Genomic DNA, 14,464 nt, shown 5'->3' on the forward strand with positions numbered 1-14,464 from the left:
ATATATTTGAGTATGTAAAATATAAATAAATAGGTAATTATGCTATTAAACTCTCTCACAGAGCCCAATCAAGCATGTGTTCCTGGCCTCTAACATGGACCTGTGTTAGGCTGTTGAACCACTGGTTGTTTGGCTAGTAGCTGGTGTATGTCACCAGGTGCTCTACAAAAGCACTCCTAGAGGATACCATGTTTAAAGAGATACAGCAGCTTAGTGGAGTCCTATACTCCAAGCCCTCCTCCCTTCATGCCAGCTGCAGTCTCAAATCTACTCCATTCAGCTATGCACTGTGGCTGTGGAGGCAAGGTAATCAAATCTAGATCAAACGCAAACACTGAGTTATCTGCTCTGGAAGCAAACCACAGATATCCTACCTTAAGGATCTGTCCTCCTTCTGGGTATCTTCTTAAAATATCCTTGAGAAAATCAACAAGTGGAGGAGTTGTTTGACCAAATCGACCTAAAATACAGAATATATTTTAAAAGATTTAGGAAAACAAAACTTCACAACTCACCATCTATGTGTGATTTGGTCACATAATTTCATGTATGGCATTGCAGAATCCTAGGACCAAAATCTATTGGGTTAAGCAACTCAATAGAAAATAAAGCCAATTCAGTGTTATCAAATCTCAAGGTTTTTAACTAATAACACATTAGGTTTCAAAGGATTTTTCCAAGATATTCTATCGCAAAAGGTTAATTCAAGAGCAAGCAAGCAGCATGACAGAGGGATAAAGGTGCTGCCATCTTCTAAAGGGATTAAATAGCGGGTACTGTTTATTGCTCCCATGCTAAAAAACAAGACAGAAATAATGGCACTTATTGCCACATTCTTATTACTCTCAAACTCAACTGATATTCTGATGGTTCTGAAGTTCAATGATTGACTAGAATAAGAACTAAGAGCTAGCCGGGCACTGGTGGCTCACACCATTAATCCCAGAATTTAGAAGGCAGAGGTAGGTAGGTCTCTGTGAGTTCAAGGCCAGCCTTGTCTAGGGAATAAATTCCAGGACAGCCAGAGCTGTAAAATTCCAGGACAGTCAGAGCTGTTACATAGAGAAACCCTGTCTCAAAACAAACAAACAAACAAACAAAAATAACTAAGAGTTCCCTATACTGCTCTAGACCAACTGAGCAGGCCACCTTCAGGAAGGTGTAAAGAGAACTATGGAGGAAAAAAAATCCTTAAGAACAAGCAATTTTAAAATCTATATAAAATAAAAAGTAATAAATAAAAAGTGCCTACATAAAGAAACCATCACCATAGGCTGGACAGAGAGTATTTCATACTTCATACTTTAGAATATTTGTACTAGTTAATGAGATAGATTAAGGATAGGACCTAAGATAAAAAATAAAATCCATGTATATTTAATACATATCTTTTACCCATAATCTGAAGGTAATTCTATACAAAATTTTTAGTATGCCTGTGTTTTTACTATAAACTGTCACATGAGGTGAAGTACTGAATTTTTCATTACCACCATGTGCTAAGGTGAGTCATGTGGCAGCTGACCAGGCAGTTTAAGATTTGTCTCACATTGTCAGAGAATGCTGCAGGTATTTAGTAAAGCCAGGCCCAGACACAGAAAACCTCTATAAAGGTACAATATGTTTTAAAATGCATTTAGATGCTAAAAAAATAGAAAAAAATTATATATACAGTCATAAAAGTAGTTTAAAATAATAAAGTCTTTAAAGAAAAAATAAAGTAATGCAAAAAAAAGATAAGCCACGTAAAGATGGAACATATATAAGGTGCTGGATCTGTATGGTACTTTTTGACTTTGAATTTTTTAAATGCTAATGTACAAAAAATAGCTTCTGAGAGACACTGAATTATTGAAACTGCTAAATTAAACCAAAATATATATTTTAAGAATGTCTTCACTTTAAGAATGGAAGACAAAGAATACTTTGAGGGAGAAGTCATGTCTTTGTTTCCACGGGAAACAATGAGTTATGATTTCCTTCAAAGTTAATAGAGTTCAGATTTGACTGGGGGAGAACTCCTGAGGATTTTGGCTTACCAACATGAGGATAAAAGCCAAAAGGACTACAGGACAGGTGACATATATGCTGATCCCTCTACTATGGGAAGAGTTCTGAGACTGGATGAGACATGATAAATTTCTTTGGCTCATGACTTACTACATGCCATCCTTTCATAGTACATGGACAGAAGGTTATACAGTCCAAACAAACTTACAGAGTTAACAGATGCCTTACATTAGCTCAAACATAACACAAAAATCATCTGTAGCTGACTTGTACATACCACACATTCTATACTTGTGTCAATACACACACACACACACACATATATATATATACATATATATATATATGTTACTTTTTAAAAGTTTATGTATTTTCAGGGGGAAAAAGGGAGTAGATGCTAATGATGACAAGTAGCCCAAGTGATCCAGCCTCTTAGAATGCCTCTGTTACAGTTTCCTCAAAATTCTGCATCCAGAACAACTTCAAAGCTGCTGAGATGGTCCAGCCTCACAGACTATTAAGCCAGGACTTCAGATGAGCTCTATACTTTCCCACCACTCAGAAACTAAACAAAAAACAATACAGCTAGCTCTCTCAGGACTTGACCATATCCCAATTTTCTCAGGGTTCCCTGAAGATGCTGTTACCCCCGAGCAACAGGAAATAATTTTAAAAACTACGATGCCTACATTCCCAAGAGGTGGACTGGGTAGTTTTCTGTCACTCAGTGTTTGTCACTGTATAGGGGATTGGTTGCAAATTGTTACTCATCATGGTAAGGAAAGAAACAAGGCAAGGGAGGTTAGAGTCAAGAATCTAATTTTGAAAAGAGGGGAGATAGGGTACCGATAGGAAAAAAGGGCAGATTACTAAATCTACTTTTAGACTAAAAATCAATTACTAGTCTTAAATATTTTATACTGGTATGGATTTATATATATTGATACAAATTTAAGGTTGTTTTTGTTAGAACATACCCTATATATGTTTCTACTCTTGTTTAAGATATTTTTATATTGACACAAATTTAAGGTTATTTTTGCTATACTGTATATGTTTCTTTCTTGTTTAAGGTATTATACCTATGCAGTTCATTTAAAAATGTAATGTAAAGTTCTAGTCCTTGAAAGCTGTTATTATAAGTCAATTAGGATAATTAAGAAATGTAAGTTAGTAGTTAGTCATCTATAACAATAAAACTTGTAGTCACGTTTGGTATGTTTTCAAGGTCATACAGAGATATATTTTAGATATACAGATGATCTTTAAACACTTCAGAAACCTACAGAATATCACATTTAAGATGTTTTAGTAATAGAAGGCTTTCATGACAATGAGATGGATCTGTTCCTGGCAGCACCACTCTACTTCAAATAAGGATGTCGGGCATCAAAGAACCTCCATATGGAGTTTGCTTTTATTGTGGCAAAGTTAGCAGCTCGGCAATAAATTGCCCGTGCCTCAATAGCTGAAAGTATACTGTCCAAATTGGACAAAAAAAAAGTTACTGCCAAACTTTACCAAGACAAGGTATGACAGTCCTTCTAAATTCCTGCTTCATAAAAAAGTCTGTCAGATATTCTAGGCCTGTAGGCCAAAGATGGATGTGCCAATATACAGAGAAAACTAGGGCAACTGTCTAGGCAGCTAGATGTCTCCATTGTTTCTATAGTTTTGAAACACTTCTTTCTTACTCTGGTAATATCATATCCTTTGTGGGTCTCTGATAGAGTTGAAAACGAAATAGTTATAGTTTTATAGTTTCCCTTGTTACTAAATTCCAAAAAGAAACTTACAAAAAGATATAAAGTTTATAAAGTTAAAAGGTATAAGTTGTTTATCTAAGATGTTTTGAGGTCTAAAAAGATTGTTTTAATATGGTAATACCATATTAAAGTTATGATAAAATGGTTTAGTTAAATTCATCGAGATAAAATAAATAATAGAGTATTTTCTCAAATATGCCAAATACAAATCAACTGGACAATGTGAATGTAATTCTTACGTGATAACTTTTCATTGTATATAGTTTTACTATGTTAAAACTTTCCTTTTTATTTAGACATAAAGGGAGAAATGTTGTAGGGTAATTATACACTGTATGAAGAAGTATTTTGCTGTGATTGGTGTAATAAAAAGCTGAACAGCTATAGCTAGGCAGGAGGAATAGGTGTGATTTCTGGGGAAAGAAAGGAAGAGGAGAAGATTCAAGGTGCATGGGAGACACAGAGAGGAAACAGGAGGTACAAGATGAAACAGAGGTAATACCATATTATAGAATATAGATTAATATAAATGGGTTAAGTTATAAGAGTTGGCTAAGAACAAGCCTAAGCTATAGGCTGAGCTGTCATAATTAATAAGTCTCTATGTAGTTATTTGTGAGCTGGCAGCCCAAAGGAAAGTCCGACTACAGAAGTACATATAAAAAGCTACAGAAACTTAATGCATGAACTTGAAGGTCAATATATACCCATGAAACTATCCAAACATCATTATTACTTCCTTATTCTATCAATCAGCTCCAAAAGTTTCTCCTAACTCCGTTTTGCTTTGACTTTATTCTTTTTGTGAAAAAGTATTTAAGATCTCCATTCTTAGCAATTTTGTTTGTTTATATTTATTTATTGCTAAGTAGCTACGCTGGCCTCATACTCCAAAGAGCCTCCTGCCTCAGCTTCCTATATACTGAGATTACAGGCATGCACCACCATGCTCCACTCTTCTTAGAGGCTTTAAGTACACAGTACAGTGCTAGTGCTGGTCATCACAACTGGGCCGTTCACTGTGCAGCAGATCTCCGGATCTCATTTGTTTTGCATAGTTAAATTTCATATTGGACCAACACCTCTACATTTTATCCTCCTCCTAGTTCATGGCAGTCACCGTCCTCCCCTCTATGCCTGAATTAAAATAAAATCTTCAATGGACTGAATTATGGTATATTCTGATAAAACCAATATTATACCTCCCCCTTTCAAGCCTTTTGATTGAAGGTTCACAAAAAGATGACAGGTTTTGGGAGTCAGATCTCCAATCTTGATCCAGTCAGGTAACTGAAACAGAGAACAGAAAATGTGTAAGAAGCGACACAACACCCAGTACTGCCATTTCAAAACCTCCCTCAAGTGTTTTCATTCAAGTAACGCTTGGTAACCATTCTCACCAAGAAATAAGTTGCTCTGAAGGGAATGTTTCAGAAGACAGACAAAATGCTAGTTAAAATATTTATGTAATAAATACTTTAAATTTAAAAGTTAGAATTTTTCTTTAAATAATTATAAATAAAAATTCACCTATTTGTCCTCTGCCATACAATTCCTCCTTCCCTCTTTCACAAGTTAGGCAAGTATTCTACTTGTCCAAATCATCTTAAATTCAGTTTCAGATATATGTGAGATCCTTAACATAAGCAAAACTATCTTTTTGATCAATGCTATCAATATGTATTTGGTATATAGCATAAGTCCAGGAAACTGTAACAGATCAAAGGACAAAAATTTTGACATATTAATATGTATGAAAATTTTCTTGGGATTAATCTATTCAGATTTCCCTGAATCAGCAGCATTTTTTATTTATTTTTAGTGGTATCCCACAAAATCATGTTCCCAAGGAATCACGTTTTCCTTTGGAAGGCATTACTACAGATGTCCCCAGCAAGAGAGGAGTAAGCTGTGACTTCCCTGAAAACTGCCTTGGTGCTTGGCCCCTGCTTCTAATGAAGGTGGGTAAAAGATGAATTACTGACTCACAGAGCTGACCCCTCTGTCTGGGTCCACTTTCAATCTACTGACATGGTCTACCTGGGCTTTTTCAACAGTTCAAAGATCACAAACCTGACTCCAAAGCTTACCTGAAGGACTGCTTTTCTAAGGTACACTTCACTGACAGGGCCAACTGTCTCCATGTTCAAAAACTCAACGAGGAGAAAGGTGAGCTCACTAGCTTTCCCTCCAGCACCACCTCAGCTTTATTTCACAGTCACTCCAGGGGAACATCCCTCTCCAAAGCTCCTCCGCAATTACTTCTAGGTTCAAGTACATAATCTCCAGTTTCTCCAATCTAACTGTATTTCTCCACTCCCTGCAGCAGCTTCTCCTGTCATCCAGGTTTTAATAACCCTCTCCCATTCGATCTCCTTACTTTCTGTATGTAATCCTTCTGCTCCTCTCGTTGGATGTACCGCTAATGGCCTTGGTTATAAAACATGTTCACATCACACATGTGCTGAACCTGGGAACTATCTTTGAAAACTAGTGCACGTATTGCACAGGTGCTTAAAGAAACATAAACGGGCTAGTCAGGCAGTGGTGGCGCTTGCCTTTAATCCAACACTTGGGAGGCAGAGGCAGGTGGATCTCAGTGAGTTCAAGTCCACCCTGGTCTACAAAGAGAGTTCCAGGACAGCCAGAACTGTTACACAGAGAAACCCTGTCATGAAAAGCTTTTTTAAAAAAAGGAGAAAGAAAGAAAAAAGAAAAAGAAACATAGATGAGAACATTGACTGTCACTAGCAAAAAAAAAAAGTCCTTAGAAATAATCCAAATACTATAATGTATTTGAATAGCAAAATATCACACATTAATGAATACTGAACAGCTAAGTTATATATATAATTTAGATGTATATTAATAATAAAATATTGAGTGAAGAAAGCTATCCAGCTTATTACATGAAGAATGATAAACTCTTTATAATGGGCATAACCAACAAAAGTAAATGGAATATTATTTGGGTAATGTATTTAGGTTACACATACATATGAAATACAAACATATACATATACACACATTTATAGAACTATTAAGATAACAAAAAGACAGCAGAAGATACACAGACATGAAGGAGAAAGTCAGGCATACAGGCACAGAAGAGACATAAGGATATTCATAACATCATCCATGGATGATCATTCTACAGGTTAACCAACCATTTAACTAATTACTAAAAGAAAGTCATACATAAATCAATGATCATCAGTCCAGTTAAGGATCGACCATTAAGGTGCACTGAAAGAATAAAATGGTAGGGCAAAGGAAGGAAACATAGGAAGTTTCCAGGTTTCCAAGACAATCAATTACAAGAAACTAGACATCTAATAACCTAAGGACATTAGGTTAGCCAGAATAACTGAGAGTCTGACAACAGACAGTCTGGTAGACTTTATTGATTCTCCTAAAGAGCAGTCAGACAGTAGAGATGTCCCCAGCAGCACTATCTCCTATGGAGTGTGCCATGATCTGGTGGCTTGTACAGGCCCTCTCCCCTTCTCTCCTGGGCACTACAACTAACCAAAGAAAGGTCCCTGTTCTCCTCCCATATGTAATACGTCCCCTATTCATTGTTTTTAAAAACGATTATAAAATCATCAGAATCTTGGTCTTGTCAGCCTCATTCTCCCTTACAAACCTCAGAGACATGCATCTTCAATTAACAGCAAACAGTAACTCTATCCAAATTATTAAACACTATGACAATATAACTGTTCAGCAGATCACCCAGCATTTCCTTTTTTCAGTGTCAAAGACATAGGGAGATGCTCAAGAGTCAAAAGTTGGGGTTTAGTGAATGGGGTATTGGAGGGGGACATATTTGTGATGAATTAAAAGACAGAAAAGCTAAATCACCATCTACTATCTAGTATGACCCGCTGCTCACCCTGAAATATTCAGAATTTAGTAATGTCAATCTAAAAAGTCCTGAGCAGCATGGGACTGAAAGGTAAACTCCACCTGTGGAATGAATGCCAACACACAATGCTTCTTTTGAGCACTAAAGGAGGTTGTAGGTATAGAGGTCAGAGAACAGTGTCTGGAGGAGAGCAGGGAGTGGAGGGCACAGAACAGGACACAGGAGCTCAGTAGTTCTCTTCCAACACTTTCCAAATACAGAAAGGGAGAGGTACTAACTATCGGCCACAGCCTAGAATTCTGTCTTCAACACCGACCTCTCTCTGTTTCAGATCTGCAGCTGGGAGCTGACTTTCTTTAGAGCCACACACCTTAGAACTGGCTAGACTAGAGGTGAAAGCAGAAACTAACACACACACGGCTTGGCTCTAGCGGCATACACATGGCAAGCAGGATCTGGGTCACCCACTTCTCCGTTACTTGCATTTTCCCTGTGGCTTCTATGTCTTAGCATCAGCAGAACCACACACAAAAGCAAACTGACTGTTGTCACATCTCTTCCAGAACAAGCTGCCAGTCATCCACTAAGGAAACCTTGGTCTCCTGGTCTGACTGCAGACTTAAAAACATGCTCTGTAAGCCTTTTGCCTTATTCTATACCCACTGTCCATCCTTTAGGTTCTCAACCTTCCCTTTAATACAGTTCCTCATAAAATTATTTTTGTTGCTACTTCATAACTAATTTTGCTACTGTTACAAACTGTAATGTATCTGATATGCAGATGGTCTTAGGCAACCCCCATGAAGGTGCCACAATTCTCTCCTTTACAGAGTGTCCTATATATCCTTTGATTCAATTATTTGTGGTGTGTGTGTGAGAGAGCGAGAAAGAGACACACAGAGAGAGGACAGAGACAGGAGCGCATGTGTGGAGGTCAGAGGACAACTCTGTAGAGATCCTTCTCTCCTCTGACCTTTGCAAGGGTTTCCAGAATTAAATTCAGTAGTAGGCTTGCACAGCACTGAGGCATCTCACTGCCTCCCCATGCTTTCAACTTCACCTTCACAGCAGTAGACTAGAACCCTATGACCTCAAAACCAATCAGTGATAGACACAGATCTCCTTCACCCTCCTAACCACCCAACCCAAACAATATGACCACTTCTTCCACCAAGCACCCCAAATCTGAGCTTTTCAAAGGCACCTCAGAGACACTTCCAATGGCAAGAGCTACAACTGAGTCATTGGACTAAATGCATCTAGGGAACAGAATGACAAAGGAGAAGCAGGAGTAAGGTGGGCAAGGCATGGAGGTGACAGAAAAAGAAGGCAATAATGGTGAGTGTCTCTTTTTGATTCCGCCTCAACTCTCTGGGCAAGCCAGTGTGTGCGAGAGGCAGCGAACACCCTGGGGAAAGTACAGGTGCATAAAAACAGGTTCACCGGAAATCTGTTTACGTGTATAGGAAATCAGAAAACTGACCCAGGTATATAAAAAGTCAAGACCACACTGGAGAGCAATGAATTGAGCAGTACGGAAATCCAACTAGAAATGTCATCGGTGTCGCTCAAGTAATTTCATTCAACTCTTTAAGTCCTGGACATGCTGTTCTTTACCGAATAAGAGAGGTAAGATATTAGAGTTATAAAGAATAAGATCATTTTCAATAAAACGTCATTTAAATTTCCCATTCAAGGAAACTCCAGGATTTGTCCCATCATCTAAGAGGATATGTGAAATGTTGCTATTTTCCAAAATTGTGGTCTACTAAGACATTCATTGGCACTTCAGAAGTTTTAGGTTTTCTCCTCAAAACAGCAGTATGGGTATTAATGTCTGAAGTCCCTTTTCAGCTGTAGATTTCCGTGATTCACAGAAATTAGTGGAGAGTACTTGCCCAGCACGTGCAAAACCATAAGTCTCAGCCCCAGAACCACAAGGGGCTGGGAAGGGCTCCAGAACAGGCTGTTTTTAAAACAGCATTCTTGTTCAATTTAGGGCCTGAAATAAACGAGTGATGAATCAGAATGGTGATGTCTGAGATTTTTAAAACGCCTCTGTTCACAATGCCCATCAAAAAACGTTCGTCTTAGGCAGTGAAGATTCACGAATCTGGAACCGTAAATGGAAAACAAACAAAACCCACTACTACCGGCAGGCGCATGCTCCTGCCGTTCTGCCCCAGCTATCTGCAAAGCTCGAATGAATCATCCGAGCATCAGTCTTCCGCGACAGACAGGAGCCCCTGAGTTTCCTGCCGCCAGCACGCGACGGCGGCGCCCATCTATCTCCCCGGGGCAGGCCCGGAGCCGACCTACCTCCCGGTCTCCGCGCCACAGCCGCTGCTCCGCCACCGGGAAGCCGGTCTCGGCGAAGATGCGCTCCTTGAGGTCCCGCGCGGTTGCGGTCGCCGGCACCGCCACGGTCCTGCAGCCCACGCAGCCGCGGAGCACGGTCACGCGGACCCACCTGCGCCAGGCAAAGGGATGGTCAGCGGGGTTCGCGCGCGGGCCAGCCGGCCCGCCCTCCCACCCGGGGTCTCGTCACCTGTCCCCCATGGCGGGCTCCCCAGGCCCGCAGGCCGCCGCCGCCGCCGCCTCACGCCCAGCCCAGCCGCTCCGAGAGGCCCGCCGCTGGCCCTGACGCGGGGATCCTCATGGCGTAGGCCGGCGCCGCCGCAGCGCTCTGCCGCAGCCCGCAGAAGAGGCAGAGGAAGGCGCCGCTGCGGAGGAGGAGCGAGCCCCGGCACGGCCGCGCGCTCCCGACGCAAAGGGCCGGGCGGGCGTCGCCCGCGGGCACGCGCAGCCCCAGGACCGTTAGCTGGAGAGCGGCTCCTCCGCGGGCTACGCCTTTCCAGACGCGCCCTGAGGGCCGCTACTGTTCTCCTCTGAGCCCCAGGCCCCGCCCCGGATCCGCCCCTCTCCTGGATGGCTAAGGACCGCCCCGCGCCCTCCGCCAAGCCACGCCCCCCCGGGAGCTTAGCCTTCAGCCCTTCAAAGGAACCTTGGGCCCCGCCTCTGTCCCGCCCTCTCCCCCAGGCCTGTCTCTTAAGGAACGACCCCACCGGCTCCCTCCCGAGCCCACGACACACAGAACCGGACAGCTGAAGAGCTGCCTGCCCCTACCTAGCCCAACCCCACTGAACAGCTGCACGACCCCACAGGCTATGCCCCATCCTGCCCTGTCCAACCTGGAAGGTTAAATGAGTCTTCCGCCCCGCCCACATGCCAGGCCCCGCCCAGTTCTGCCCGGCCCCCTTCTGCGGGGATTTAAAACTCTGAAATTTGCAGGAAAAGAGGTGTATTGCCTTGGCTGGAGTTAAATCTGTGAGGTGCAAACATTTCTAGGGCCTAGGCCTTCAACTCTTAAGTGTCTCTACTCAAGAGTCTCATCTCCAAACAAGAGGGAGACGCCGAATTGCAATATCGTTTTTCCTGTTCGTTAGTGAGACCAGAAGTAGGATGAACGCTTCAGACGTGGAGACAATCATCGCTGTAAACCTGGCACTAGGGAAGCTGAGGCAGGAGGATACCCGTGATTTTGAAGTAAGCCTGTGCTGTCTGCGAGGCTGACTCAAAAACCAAAGGGGGAGGGGCAGAGATTCATACATTAGATTTGCTGGAGGCAAGAGAGCCAGAAGCTATACAAGAGGCTACACATAAGATATTTTAACAGCAAATGTACCTCATTTGGGTTGCATTTTCTTACACTCGATGGGATAAGTCTCCCCCCACCCTGTCACATCTGCAACTCTGTAGAACTAGGAATGGAGTGGCATAATAGGGTCACCCCACAGCTTTAACTTAAGTCGCCTTGAAATTAAAAAGTGAGGAAGGCTTCATCAGTGAGTATCAGGTGCCTCCTTCCACTTATTCTCACAGATCCTGATGAAAATTGCAAAATCAAAGCCCTCCTCTGTTACAGCAAGCCCAAAGCTACATGGTGAAATAGTTAAAGGGTGATTGTTATTTGAAATATTCTCACCAGAATAAGAGCTCTATTTTAGAGTTAAGCCTAAAAAGTGACATCACCACTTCTCTTCACTCCTCTCAATATAGTCAGAATTCATCATCAGAAGTAAAAACACAGACTACCCTGAGAACTGTCCAGTTATTAATAAAGCTAAGGGAGACAGTGATGTCCGTCAAGATTGCCTTTTGCTATTGGAAGAAGTTAGGTTCATCAACTAGAGAAAACTACACTCACATCATAAAGATCCTGCCAAGAAACCCCAATGGCCAAATATTTGATTTTTAAGTTAGATAACCCTGTACATGTGAATGCACTGGGTTATCGACAAATAGAAAAACAATAAGGGTTTTTGTCTATGGAGATTTCTTCTTCTCCCTCCATCCCTCCTCTCTCCCAAGCACCATGCTCATCAGTTGTAACAGGTCACCACCCAGACCCCAGGACAAGCCTTCAGGATAAAAGACTTCAGAATTAGGGTCCACCTTCTATTCTTCTGCCTTCCCATATGCTCCTTCCCTGGGTACCAAGAGGATGTGGTAACAATAGAATGCAGACATGGAGTGGACATCCTGAAAGGATAGAATGACCTCAGCCACCAGGCATGCCACAAGAAGTACAGTCAGCCTGCAAGGATGCCGGTCAGAGGCAGCCTGAACATGTAGGCAGAGTGCCTTGGGGCTACACCTCATAATGGTTTTACTCACGGGAATTGCAGATCTAGAGCTCAGAGAGGTGTCAGAGCTAGCACTGTAGACTGAGGAATCACTAGCTTCTTCAGATAGTACTGAAAAGCTGTATCCCAACTGGACACACTCCGGAATGACAAGGAGGTCCAGAGAATGAAACAAAGTATCTAAACAACTGTTTGAGTAGACACAGTTTCAATTTTACCAGATAGCATTCTGGACATGACCATGCTGGTGGTTACATAATATCAGGGCTGTAATACCATGGAACTGCACAATTCAAAATGATTCAGAAGGTAAATCTTAAGCTATATGCACCACCATATTAAAATATAGCACTGCTGGGCAGTGGTGGCACACACCTTTAATCCCAGCTCTCGGCAGTGGGGGCACACACTTTTAATCCCAGCACTCAGGAGTTAGAGGCAAATGTATTTCTATGTGTTCGGAGCCAAACTTCTCTATGTAGTGAGTTCCAGAACAGTTAGGGCTGTTACAGAGAGAAACCCTGTCTCAAACAACAACAACAACAACAACAACAACAACAACAACAATAATAATAATAATAATAATAAAATATAGTATTTTACTATTTTGTTTTCTGAGACAAAGTACAAGGCACAAGGGGGTCTTGAAATGTCAGGACCCTCCCACCTCGGCCTCCTGAGTGCTAGGATAGGATATGCGGACATGTATTTAGCTAAACTGTATCTTTCTTTCCTTTCCCATATTTCTGAAAAGCACAGAAACACTAAAGAAGTTGATAGACCAGCTGCCAACATTTGGAACTAGCAAACAAAGGCAGGCAGCAGGGCAGTGACATGAGTCATCTCACAGGGACACACGTCATAGTACATACCGACTGCCAGGTAGCAATGAAGTACAAAGATTGCAAAGTTAAATGAACCGCTGGCATGTGAGTAGGACAGAGCGGCAAAATACCAACAGGAGAGCCATGATTCTACCAGGCAAAGAGAAAAGCCGGTTCCATAGGGGGTTTGATCCTATTTCCTAAATGTTCAAGGGATTTATTATTTCTTCACTTTTATTTATCTGAGACCGTCTCCCCATGTACCCCTGGCTGGCTGGAACTGACTGCATAGACCAAGACACCCTTGAACTTGTTGCTGTCCCTCTGCCTCCTGAGTGCTACCATCACCCCTTGCAAGGATGTGTGCTACCTAAATAAATGACGACCAGTTTGACAGAAGCCATCAATGTAGATGAGTTGGGAGAACGAAGATTGTTCGGTGGGTAAAGTGCTTGCCATGTACGCATGAAGGACTGAATTAAGTTTCCTACCCTGCACACTGGTGTCTGCAGTCCCTGCGTTTGTGGGGGGTTTAGGAGCTGGGTGGGAGATAGACAGATCTCTGTTACTGCTCAACCAATCTCGACAGTCAGTGAGCTCCAGACTCATTGAAGAAACCCTGTCCCAAAAAGGGGGGGAGGAGGAGTGAAAGGAAGACGTGGAAGAGGAAGAGGAGGAGGAGGAGGAGAGAGAGAGGAGGAGACAAAAAAGGCACATAGGCTTCCATGTGTACACACATGGACAATGCACATGCTACTGAGGGAATCCAGTCACACAGGCCCGTGTGCACACATGGACATGGACAATGCACATGCTACTGAAGGGATCCATCTTTGGAGATGATCTCCACAGATTTAAAGGGTGAGATGATTTTCACACATGAAAATCATGCAGCTTGGACTCAGTAAAGACAAGAGGGGGCCCAGGCCCGACTTCATCCTGCAAGCTCCTCCCAAGCAGGAGAGAGTAAGGCTAATGGGGATCCTGGAAATCCTTATTTTAATAACCAATGACAGTAACTAAAGCTGCTAGTTTTCTGCTTACATCCCAAGGAAGGAAGAGAAACAATAGGCAAGTAGGCGAGTGATAGATAGACCCTCCCTGTGATGTCAGGGGACAGGAGACACCATTTAAGGCAGTCAGCGACGAAGGTGAGTGGCTGACGTGCTCCACTCTGAGATGAGCCTTTAATTAGAGACCTGAAGAAAATGAAGGAAACAGAGGTGGCACAGCTTCGTGCATAAGAAAGGGACCCAGAGACCCCCCATAGATGACACTTCTTCATGTTTGCAATGGTCATGTCATCACTTCCTCCCCGACAAGTCACGTCTGCTTTCTTCCCAAATCTGT

General features: G+C 42.2%; 1 protein-coding gene across 4 annotated transcripts in view; it reads right to left on the minus strand.

Annotated features, from left to right (window-relative positions):
* The window catches only part of Sacs (sacsin molecular chaperone), a 42,209-nt gene extending 31,885 nt beyond the window's left edge, over positions 1–10,324 (minus strand). For all 4 annotated transcript variants that reach the window (XR_007593593.1, XM_050152206.1, XM_050152203.1 and 1 more), the window contains exons 1-4: positions 10,193–10,324; positions 9,964–10,114; positions 4,979–5,066; positions 375–460 (exon numbers count right to left, since the gene is read on the minus strand). Coding sequence is in view for 3 of the 4 variants with exons in the window: in XM_050152206.1 (XP_050008163.1) it covers positions 375–460; positions 4,979–5,066; positions 9,964–10,114; positions 10,193–10,203 (336 nt within the window). In the remaining variant the exon portion in view is untranslated. The remainder of the gene's footprint in view (positions 1–374; positions 461–4,978; positions 5,067–9,963; positions 10,115–10,192) is intronic.
* Between the last annotated feature and the right edge of the window lie 4,140 nt (positions 10,325–14,464).

Source organism: Alexandromys fortis, unplaced genomic scaffold (genome assembly GCF_014885135.2).
Source record: "Alexandromys fortis isolate MF-2015 unplaced genomic scaffold, M_Fortis_MF-2015_v1.1 scaffold_75, whole genome shotgun sequence".
Classification (NCBI taxonomy): domain Eukaryota; kingdom Metazoa; phylum Chordata; class Mammalia; order Rodentia; family Cricetidae; genus Alexandromys; species Alexandromys fortis.